At 37.6% G+C, this 12322-nt stretch overlaps 1 protein-coding gene across 3 annotated transcripts in view; it reads right to left on the bottom strand.

Annotated features, from left to right (window-relative positions):
• The window catches only part of RPP30 (ribonuclease P/MRP subunit p30), a 33353-nt gene that overhangs the window by 11841 nt on the left and 9190 nt on the right, over positions 1–12322 (bottom strand). For 2 of the 3 annotated variants that reach the window (XM_054521754.2, XM_009245617.3), the window contains exon 6: positions 7498–7587. In XM_054521754.2, coding sequence (XP_054377729.1) covers positions 7498–7587 — 90 coding nt within the window. 3 annotated transcript variants of the gene reach the window in all.

The following is a 12322-nucleotide window of genomic DNA, read 5'->3' as shown; positions in this document are numbered from 1 at the left end:
ATGAGTTGGGACTGGCCCAGCTGTGACTACTGGGGTTTACTCCTGAGCATTTACAGGAATGGAGAAACTTGTCTTTTTCTAGAACTGGCAGTCCATCTTGATTTAATTCAGTTGTATTTGAAGGCCCCTTCTGCTTTTCTCTCCTGAACACAGATTTCCTTAATTCTTCCTCTGGCTTCAAGGCTCCCAGATTTTATTTTAGATTTTCCTATATGTCTGATTCTAGTTTGATTAGAATTTAAATGCTATTTTCCACACTGCAACCTTCCCCTCTCTCATTTTTTGACTTTTCCCCATCTCTAATTCTTTCACCTGTGTTGATTATTTCTGGGAATGACATTTGTTAACATAGTATTTCTGTCCTAGTTGAAAGTGTATCTCATTCTCTCTGCCAAGCTTGTACGCTTCTTGAGAGCTAGACTGCCTTTTACATAAAAAGTGTATAATATATTTATATTTTGAGTGAATAAATAGCAGCTTATGGAGAAGATGTCCTGTGATAACGTTGTTCATTATAGATGATCCATCATCAAAGGAACCTCGATGCACCTGGCTAACCAAAAGCCACAGATAAGTAAAAACATCCCTTTTAGCCATATTGTCAGCCATCTCCTTGGCTATATATTTTACCAAAACTACTAATTAGCTGAAGAGGCTGACCTGTATTTCTTTTCCTTATCCTTCTAGTTGTGGAACTATAATACAAGGCAATAGGATGATGAAGAGGGGAAATAAATGAAAGAGGTGAATGATATATAGAGTTGGATGGTTAGATCTTGAAATATTCCTAATTGACTGAATCTAGATTTCTAGACCCTTGTAGGGACCAAATCAAAATAAAAACAACTTTTGCGGGGGGAGGGGGGAAAAAAGGATATTATCAGCATAATTATTTTTTAAGGAAAAAGTTCTGATTTTCATCTTGGTACATTAATCAAGTTCACTTTAAAACTGCTATAGGAATTCTTGAAAAAGAAAAATTAAAAATAATGTGCTATTGAAGGTTGTGAATGTTTCTTTCATAGCATCTTATTTTAAATTTTTAGATGGATAAAATACAGATTCATTACCTGGGATCTTGCTGTAAGACCATTTTGATGCAAATTGCCTAAAGCTCATCAAATGATTGTTCATAACAGCCTCTTCCTAACAGTGCCTGCCTGATTAGCTTTTGTTCTCATGTCTGACCAAAGGTTCTGGCATGGGTGGATGATCAGATTTCTTTACTAATGAGAAATAACGGTCATAAAGATGCTACTAAGGACAGGTGTGTGACAGCTGAATCAAGATAACACTGGCACTAAAATTCCAAGTATTAAGCAAAGCCTTAGAGAAAGACAAGAAGAAAATAAGGAGCTGATTACTGGGAGAATATACTGATTCCCTGTTAATTTCATAAAAATTAGTTCTTTATTCAATTCAAAGGAATGAAACCCTTTCAGTGTTTAAGATAAGTAATTTGTCCACACGACTCACAAAGCGACATAAGGAAACAATAAAAAGTACTACCTGCACCTCCAATCCTATCTGCCCTATCTCTTCCTCCAATAATCACTTTTATTAATTTCTTGTGTCTTCTTCCAGAGTTTCTTCATAGAACTATAAGCAAATATGAAGAGATACTGTTTTTCTTTCTTATCCAAAAGGCAGTCTGCCGCATTCTTGTCCTGACATGAAAGCTTTTCCAAGTCAGCTCATAACTTCCTCTGTTTTACAGTTGCAGAGTATCATATTGTAGAGGTATAGCATGTATTTAACCAAACCTCTACTGATAGCCTTTGGGTTGTTTCAGTGTATCTGTAGAATAACACTAGCATAATCCATTATGCTAGGCATAATGGATTGAACTGTGTCCTCATCCACAAAAGATATGTTGAAGCCCTAAACCTCAGTACCTCAGAATGTAATCTTACATTTGGAAATAGGATCACTGTAGATGTAATTAGTTAAGATGAAGTCAGATTGGAATAGGGTAGGCCCCTAATCCAATATGACTGGTGTCCTTATAAGACGATGGCCATGTGAAGACATAGAGACAAATGGAGAACACACTGAAGATAAAGGCAGAGACTGGAGTTATGTAGCTGCAAGCCCAGGATTACCAAAGATTGCCAGAAAATCACCAAAAGCTAAAAAGAGGCAAGGAAGGTGGTCCTATAGATTTCAGAGGGAACAAGACCATGCTGACACCTTGATTTCAGACTTGTAGGCTTCAGAACTGTGAGATCATACAGTTTAAAACTGTTGTTTAAATCAGTAAACGTATTTGTAATTTGAATAGTTGTTGCCAAATTACCCACTCTCCGCATAGGGATTGTTCCCATTTACACAGTTACGAGCAAAGTATGAGAATGTCTGCTTTCCTGCAGCCTTACAACAGAATGTATCTCTAATCACATAGGTGATTTTAATGTGAAATCTCTTACTATGATAAATTTAATCATCTTTTCATATGTCTAAGGCCTGTTTGCATTTCCTTTACTGTGAAATGCCTTTTTCATATTCTTAATCCATTTTTTGGTATTGCTCATCTTTTTTTTTTTAACATTAATTTCTAGGCACTCTTTGGTCTTTATGTGTTAAGGGAATAAGCATTTTGTCTGTGACATGAGTGAAAATTTTCCATCAGTTTGTCATCTGTCTTTTAACTTTGTTTCTGGTGTTGTTTGTGTGTTTTTTTTTTCCACAGAAATTTTTAATACTGGCACAATTTGCTGGCACTGAATGGACAAGTACTTAACACATTAGATTCATGTGTGATAAAACAAAGTTTACAGAACACTCACATCCAAATCAAGTATTTATAGCATGATTCATGGAACTACCTCACTGCTTTAGATATTACTTACTAAACATCTCTCAGTGGGGATTAATCAGACCATGAAGACAGAAATGGATTAGGGTTAAAGGAAGGACTGAGGGGAAAACATCAGAGAGAGTGTAAAAATATAAGATCCCTTAAAATAACTCAATAAGCTTGAAGTCATTGTTAAGTGACAATAACATTGAAATGGAAATAACATTGTAAAAAAATCAAAGGGAAAGTAAAGAGATACGTGTTGCCTTAAGAACATAACATCCTTCTTCTCACAACCTGAATTCATAAAGCTCACGTTTTAAAATATGAAATTACTCTGTGCTTAACAAAGAGTTCTGCTGTAAAGTAACTTTAAAAAGTATTTCCCAGTAGGAAATGACAGTAGATTTGGAATCAAAGCTTGAGTACAAATCCCTAGTCAACCCCTTGAGAGAGTCATTTAACTGTGTGAACCATGAACTACCTAAGATTCTACTGTATTACCTGCATATGGAGATAATTAACATCTACCCCATCCCAAAGCTGCTGGGCCAAAGCAGCTATCAAAACTGCTTATGTCATAAAATGCTAAATAATCTGAAGTCATGTGATTATTCAAGAAAATGAGTGCGATCCAATTTTTTAGAAACACATCTATCACATGACAGAAATGCGATGACAAGGTACTTAGACTCCAGAAGAGGTTTGTGGGAGATTTTAGAGGAAATTGCATAATTGAAATTATGGTGCCCTAAGCATGCAGTGAAGATGACAAAAGGGAAAAGAGCTGCAAAGTACACAAATGGAGTGTTTGGTATGCTATAGAGCTCCTGGGCCCTTCTTCACAATCCCAACCTTCCAAGCTGATGATTCTCACATGGCATCTGGCCTATTGGTAAAAGATGAATGATTTACCTTTCTTAATACTGCTTTTCACCACAACCAAAGAAAAGGGCCCAAATGGTAACAAAATTAAGATCTGTGCTTAAAGTAATCCTGGCCGAGGCGGGTGGATCACTTGAGGTCAGGAGTTCAAAACCAGCCTGGCCAACATGATGAAATCACAACTCTACTAAAAAAAAAAAAAAAAAATTAGCCAGGTGTGGTGGTAGACATCTGCAATCCCAGCTACTTGGGAGGCTGAGACAGGAGAATCGCTTGAACCGAGGAGGCGGAGGCTGCAGTGAGCCGAGATCACACCACTGCACTCCAGCCTGGGTGACAGAGGGAGACTCTGTCTCAAAAAAAAAAAAAGGTAATCCTTATAAAGTGATCCTTTTAAAGCCAATCTATGAACTTCTCAAGGCCAAAAACAAGTTTATCCTCAAAGCCAAGGGAACATGCAAGGACCAAGACTGTGCTGTCAGAATGTACACATTTTCATACTTCATGTAGACAAACAGCTCCACAGCCAGACTGGATATTATGTTACAAATAATACATACATACCTATACCACAACTATTATTCACTCTGAACAACAAGCTGGACATCTGTATGTTTCCAACTTTCTCTAATAAAAAATAGGTGAATAAATTAACAGGGACGCTTCTGCTTCCTGACCAACTCACAGTGCAGCCTACTCCTTTACTAGATGAAGACTAAAAATAATCTTGTGCAGCCTTTCTTTCCACTCCATCATCTAGTTTTTATTAAACAACATATGCAAAATGTTCACACCAGATTTTTTTTTAAAGCAGACACCATGTTAAACTGCATATTCCTCTCACTTGACAAAATTTTTTACTTTTCAGAATTCTTAAATTGAAAAATGTAGGAATTAAGCCGAAAATGCCCATCAAACAAAAGGAGCTTTCCTGAACTTCCCAATGGAATCAGGGGATGGGGTGTCCTGGTGTCACTGTCTCGAGTGCCACTGTCCTCCTCATGTTGCCTCACTGCCCCACTTCCCTCACTGTATATACTTCCTGCTGAATGTGTACATCCAGCTAGTGACTAACAACGAGCAGAATTTGGCCGGGTCCCCTATGCTGTACCCTGCTATGCTAAGTTCAACATGTACTTATTCACTCAACGAACTGTAAGGAGGACTCATTACAGGCAAGATAGTGGAGTACTTAAAAAAGGACCATGACACAGCTGGTGTTCTCTAGGAGCTCACACTCTGGTTTAAACAATAATACAAGTTCCTAAGAACCCCAATTAAAAGCTCTCACCAAAGCAGCCACTGGGAATCTTACCATTGTCATGAGACATGAGGAATTATCTGTTGTGCATTGCTGTCCATTCCATGGACTTGGCCTTAGCATCACATGCTAGCTCCTCCCAGCCAAGGTCACAGTATCGTATGTGGGCTTATTCAGGCAAAGCCATCTAGAAAATGACCTTCCTAGTTCATTAAGGTGAAGAAAAAGGTGAAAAAGTTGTAAGTTCACTAGCAATTTGCTGAGTGTCTATAGTGCCCAACTCTGGGGGTGCTACTTCCACAGAAACTGTATTGGCAGTTTGAGGCTGGTAAAAAGGTTAGGCAAACTTCTAAAGACAGAGATTGCTACCTCTGGAGAGAAACAATATGTGAGGCCAACAAGACTGTCATAACCTTGAGTACTGTATTAATTTGTGGCTTTTATCATAGGTACCTGGGGCACATCAGAGATCTTGACAGACAACCAATCAGAACTTTCCTAACCCTGTGTGACTACAGAACTGAATGACTTCTTGTAGTTTTTCATTTCCCCACATTTGATAAATGAGCTGTTGCACAACATAGATTTCCAACTCGAAAATGTGGTGATTCAGGGGTTTTTCACTGTTTACTTATTTATTTATAAGTACTGGCAACAACACAAGGAACCAATGATTTGAGCTCAGCCAATATTGTTATGTTCACTAGCACTGCCAGTATTTACCCTAGGCCGGGTGTGGTGGCTCACGCCTGTAATCCCAGCATTTGGGGAGGCTGAGGCGGGCGGATCACAAGGTTAGGAATTTGAGACCAGCCTGGCCAACATGGTGAAACCCCATCTCTACTAAAAAGAAATACAAAAATTAGCCGGACATGGTGGCGTGCGCCTGTAATCCAAGCTACTCGGGAGGCTAGGGCAGGAGAATTGCTTGAACCAGGGAGGCGGAGGTGGAAGTGAGCCAAGATCGTGCCACTGTACTTCAGCCCGGGTGACCAAGCAAGACTCCGTCTCAAAAAAAAAAAAAAAAAAAAAAAAATTTACCCAACAAGAGCTTTTATGTTTTTCCCTTGAAATATATGATTATATATTTTTAGTTTGAGTAGCATATTTTTAGGGGTAGAACATAAGCTAACTTAAACCTTTCCCCATTGGGTGGGTCAGGCATGGTGGCTCATGCCTGTAAGCTGAGCACTTTGGGAGACTGAGGTGGGAGGACTGCTTGAGCCCAGGAGTTTGAGACCAGCCTGGGAAACACGGTGAGACCCCAACTTTACAAAACATAAAAAAATTAGCCAGGTGTGGTGGCATGCACCTGTAGTCGCAATTACTCAGGAGGCTGAGGTAGGAAGATCACTTGACTCCAGGAGGTTAAAGCTGCAGTGAGCTATGATCATGCCACTGCACTCTAGCTTGGGCAACAGAGTGAGACCCTGTCTCTAATAATAATAATAATAATAATAATAATAATAATAATAATAATGATAATAATTTTTGCCACATTGAATTTTCACATACCAATTTTCCATTTTCTCCTCTTATTGTCTCCCACTAATTCTCAAGCCAATTCCTTAGCACCAAAGAGAATTAAAATTGAGAAAGTTATGATTCTACAGAGGCAAAAGAGCACGGGAATTATCCTTTGAAAAACTTCTTAAAAAAATTAATCTTCTGATTCTGATAGGATTGGATATGTAATTTGGACTGTATTTGCTAAACTGTTTTTTTCTCCTTAGATACCAGTTTTTGAGAACAGGAGACCAAGTAGGGTTTTGGAAGCCACTATTCTAAAATAGCATCTCAACTCTTCCTAGGATCTGATTGGCAAAGCCAATAGTTAACAGCTGTGCTGACCTTATGCTACTAAAATAGTTACTGGTGTGAAATAATATTACCTTATGATGGAAATGGGAGGAAATTAAGACTTAGAAGAAGGCATGACATATGGAAGATGAAGGGTATGGGAAAACAAGAGAAAACTATGTAGAAGGGGAATGAGAAAAATTCTATAGCAGAGGGAGAAACAAAAAAGTTTTCTGAACACATGGCCATCCTATTAGGTTAATATAAAAGTAACTCTGGGCTCCTTGTGAATAAGCATGCTTCAACACAGATTTTAATTTTGCATAGACCACGTCTATGTGACGCCATGCCCTGTTCCCTCTTGACTCTCTTTAGCTTGCTGGTGCCTCAAGGATCCTCTGCTTTTTATTTTTTCCCTTCCTCTTCTTTTTTGACTGCCCTGTTCCCTTAACAATTGATGTTCAGGTTATAAGTACCCATGATTATTAGCTATCCTCTTAAGAAATAGCCTTTATAAATTTTGGGTTCTATGGCCTTTTAAAAACATCTTAATAATTAACTGGATATTTTTAATTTTAAACTTTCTTTCTACCTTTGTTCAGCTTTCAAAATGAAAATTCTCTTTTCTAACACTGCCTCCTATTCCCTAGCCTTTGTTTTTCCTTCTAAGAACACTGATTTCTTCTGCTTCTTTTCCAATTTGCTAATGTAAGTTTCTAAGATTCAAATACAGAATGGAAAGTATAACACTTACCACATTAATAGGAGGTCTTTTGAAGTAAAATGGTAGTTTCTCTGTTACAGTTATGCAGACTAAATCTACATCTAAATGTGTACAAGCAATCTGTAAAGAAGAAAAAAATAGGTAAGGCCAAAAGGAAAATTGGCACAAGTAAGAATGGGAGATAGGGGCAAACTCGATACAAAGTATGGTTCACTCCATAGGTGTTTTGATGGTTCTGTGTTGAAATACATCTGAACTTTTACATAGTCAACTGTTTTGCCACTCTTTTAGGTTTGGTTTAAATGGTTTAACTGTAATCCAGCAAAAGCGGAATATGTCCATAGACTTTCTCAAAAGATAGGGCCTGGAGACTCTCTAACTCATATATGGTCTTCTACATAAGGATGGGTTGCGGAGTGAGGCTGTTTCTGGAAGGTTACTTCAGACTGTTGCAGAAAGAAGAAACTGACTACTCTAAAATCGAAGAAAAAAATAAGCCAAATAGAATGTATGCATGGTCCATTTATCCCACAAACTATTTATTGAGCAACTCTGTGCCAAGAATTGTCCCAGGGCTGTGGCTCCTATCAAGTCTACTGAGTAGCTAAAGAAATATGAACACAGCACCTCAAGACATATGTTCAAATACTAATAGAAGGAATCTACATAAATAGTTAAAGCAGAGCTATTATAAAGCAAATGATAATGAATTCATTTTCTCAACTTTTAATTTCCCTTTCCATTGTTTTAATTTTTGCTATGACTTGTTGAGTAATACTCTGCATTTTCTTCTCAAAGAGATTTGAAACTCCTTATAAAAACCACATACAAGATAAAATAAACAGATAAGAAAATCAGGATAAATCGAAAATCAGGGAAGAAAAATGAAGCTGGGAAAAGGTTACTAGCGTAGAGGGCAAGCCAGAAGACACTGCTGGAAGAAACATACCTGGCTCTGATTTTGCCATTATTTGATTTATAGTGATAAAAATATTTGGCTGTTATGTATTACATTAAAAACAAAGCTTACTGACAATGCTAGTGTGTACAGGCCTGACAGACAAATTCAAACTTCCAGGATGGCTACACTGACAAACAACATCAGTGGCACGTACCAGGGGAAAGGGCAGAGTAAGGAAGAGTGGAGAAGAGGGAGTAATAATGACCTGTAGGATTGGTGCCAACCTTCAGCAATGACAGGAATTTCATATCTTGCCCTTTTTCTTCAGAATCCCCACTTCAGTCATTGCTACTCCAAGCCCAGGGCTTTAGGAAGTAGAGATCAGAGGCTGGCTAGCTTTAAGACAGTCATAGTAACTTAGTAAGCCTGGGAAGCAATGTTGTTTTGGCAGAAATACTTGGCTCATAAAGAATCTGCCCCATCCCAACTGCCATAGCTGTCCAACTCATAAAAGAGTCATTGAAAATTTAATAAGAGTGGATGAAGAAAAGCTCTGAATGACAGCTGAAACAAATTCAGCTCTGTTCACCATTTTTTATCTATCATACTGGCAAAGATAAAAAAGTTTGGTACTACCTTGCTGACATGAGAATGAATAAACAGGCACTCACAAGGTCTTTAAATCAGTATAAGGTCTTCAAAAGCATTTTAGCAATGGCTACCAAAATTTTAAATGCACACACCAACAATTCTACTTATAGGTATGTAGTAGGTGTAAGTGGAGTCTCCTGTAGAGAAGTCTCTATAAGTGTAGAGACTCTAAAAATATATTACGTAGCTATATACCCTACAAAGGCTCAGGGGACATTAGTACAATGACAGTCATTGCAATACCAATCATGAAAGACTAGACACAATTAAACATCCCTCGATTTTACTTAAATAAATTATGATCCCTTTATATGATGGAATATGCCAACTCATTAAAGGAAATGATGTACATCTCTAATGGATATTATGGAACAACGTCTAAGAAACTGTAAGGTAAAAGAAGCATGGTGTTAGGTAGGAAGGAAAGAGGAAGGGAGAAAGGGGAGAACAAAGGAAAAAAAGATGAGGTAAATAATATTTCTAAAAAGATACACAAAAACTATTACTAGTGGTTGCTTCTGGAAGAAACGGGGAAGGAATTTTAGGTGGAAGTAAGGCATACTTTTCAGTACCTTTGTACTGTTTAAATTAATCATCGTGAATGTAGATTATTTCTTCAGTTTAAAAAGCTGATTAATTCTTTAAAAGCCTGTTAAACATTCTCCCCAGAATAAAGCTAAATTAGGTTACTTTTTACTTACATATTGTTCCTTTCTTCCCTTCTCCTATATGAGTGGCCAATTAAACAATGGCTCTATGTTGGTTGAAGTACGTGCAAATACATGCATTATAATAAACTTTTAGTTACAAGGGACAGCTCCACATGGCTCCCTCTGACACTTCAATCTTAGAATGCCCCAAACTAAATTAATTTGTTATTTAGTTTTCTATTAACCAAAATGTTCAATCAATACTTTTAGATAACCACAAAATAAGAGTTAATGTTCACACTGCAATGAAATGCTTTCTATATCATTTTAAAAGATTAAATTAGGTCCAATAGAGCCTTGGAGTTAAGAATCTTATAATGGTTTTCTCTGAAAACTAGTAGGTCACATATTAATTCACATCAGTTGTCCATACCAATTTTTTTTTTTGGCCAGAGACTCCTATGACAATTTAAAGAAAGCGTATTCCCATAAAAATGCACACATATATACACATCTTTGCCTCTATGGCACAAAAGGAATAGCACTGTAGGGGTTCATATTCCTCCCTGAATCCCTTTCAAAGATATCAGGTTGATAAATTATGAAGAGACAATCAGGCTTACCAAGGAAAAAGAGAGATGCCCATCAACAGTGGTGCTCAACTTTAATGTGCATAAAACTCCCCTAAAGAATGTATCGAAAATGGAGACAACCAGGCCCTACCTCCATTGATTCATTAAGTATGGCCTAATGATCTGCATTTTAATAAATATCCCAGGTAATTCTAAAGCCAGTGGAGCCAGACCATACTCCAACTAACACTAGGACACCCCCTTCCTCAAGATACTACAACAGTCCTCTGTAAAAGAAAGGCATGAATTTCAGGAGCAGGAAGAAAATAAAACTTTTATTTCCATTTACTTTTATTTTTTAAAAATAGAGACAGGGTCTCACTATGTTGCCCAGGCTGGTCTTAAACTCCTGGCCTCAAGTGGTCACCCTGCCTCGGCTTCCCAAAGTGCTGGAATTACAGGCACAAGGCACTGGATCCAGCCACCATTTACTTTTTTTTTGAGACGGAGTCTCGCTCTGTTACCGAGGTTGGAGTACAGTGGCGCGATCTCGGCTCACTGCAAGCTCCGCCTCCTGGGTTCATGCCATTCTCCTGCCTTAGCCTCCTGAGTAGCTGGGACTACAGGTGCCCACCACCACGCCTAGCTAATTTTTTGTATTTTTAGTGGAGTCGGGGTTTCACCGTGTTAGCCAGGATGGCCTCCTTCTCCTGACCTCATGATCCGCCTGCCTCGGCCTCCCAAAGTGCTAGGATTACAGGCGTGAACCACCACGTCTGGCCCATTTACTTTTTAATTCACTATCTTAAGATCTGTTTTGTGTGTATGTAGTTTTTCTAAGGCACACTGGCATAATGAGAGATGCAAATAATTTATAAGCAATATATATATTTGGAAGCAGGCTCAAAAATTTTTTAAACTGATAGGGTGCACAATCAAAGCAGGTTAGAGACCACTGGACTAAATAACCTGAATTCTCCTCAACCTGCTCAGCTGCTTTAAATCCTAAATGGGAATTGGTCCAGAAGCTCCAGAAGCTTCTATGCAACTCTCTGTGTCATATTCCACGTTGTCCCCCATCCCAAGGACCCCTAACCAATGGACCCCCTCAAAATCTTTAATCTCTGCCTTATCTCCTTAAGTAGCTATGGAGAAGGAGTTTCTATGAGACATCTTCCAGATACTCTGAGTAGAAAATATAATGGTATGTTATGTCCCATGGAAATGATGCTATTTAAGGTGGTTAGATTTTATACTACTATTGACATAAACGTGTCTGTGTGTGTGTGTATGCTTGATGACTCATCTTGGAGACCTAACTTAGTTTTAAAATACCGTACCTATAGAGATAGATACCTGTTAGAATTCTAGATAATCAACTTACAAACAAAACAAACAAAATCACTTATAGAATGTAACTTAAGACACAAACTGCTTGCATTTGACCTGATTCCAAACCATGATATACCTATCAAAGCTTTAAAAGAAAGATGTCTTTTAAAATTGATTTCCTATAGAAAACAAGGAGAACTCTAATTTCAATTTAATCTTAAGGAATGGGTAACATTTGGATAGAGAAGAAGAAGATGTTCCAATTTTTAAAACTGCATTTTCATATAACTTTTGAGTATATGTGTAAAGTCAATACTTTGTGCTTTCTTCCATCTTCCACAGTATTTTTGACAGGCCCATCTACTATCATCAAGCATGTGTTCAGCAAATTCAAACTTTAAGTCTGAGAAAAACAGTAAGATAAACAAGTAAAACTATTATATGAAATTACAATATAGTCTAAAACCCAAAGTCCTATCTTTAGAACACACTTGCTGGGAGATTTAGAGCAAATCACTCAGCCTGAATCTCAATTTTCTCCTCTATAAAATGAGGATAGTAATAAATATCTGTCCCAATTATCCTACAGGATTGTTGTAAAAGTTAAAGGAAATAAATATGTAAAAGTTTTTGAAAGGTTTTACAAATGTATACCTTCTTTTGTTTCTCTAATCATCAGTAAAGGGATATGGAAATGTAAGTTGCATGATCTTCAAAATTAATCCAGAAACCAAATGTACAACAAAATA

The sequence above is a fragment of the Pongo abelii genome, chromosome 8 (genome assembly GCF_028885655.2).
Source record: "Pongo abelii isolate AG06213 chromosome 8, NHGRI_mPonAbe1-v2.0_pri, whole genome shotgun sequence".
Lineage (NCBI taxonomy): Eukaryota > Metazoa > Chordata > Mammalia > Primates > Hominidae > Pongo > Pongo abelii.
The sequence above is the reverse complement of the archived record's forward strand: the minus strand, read 5'-3'. Positions and strand labels throughout refer to the sequence as shown.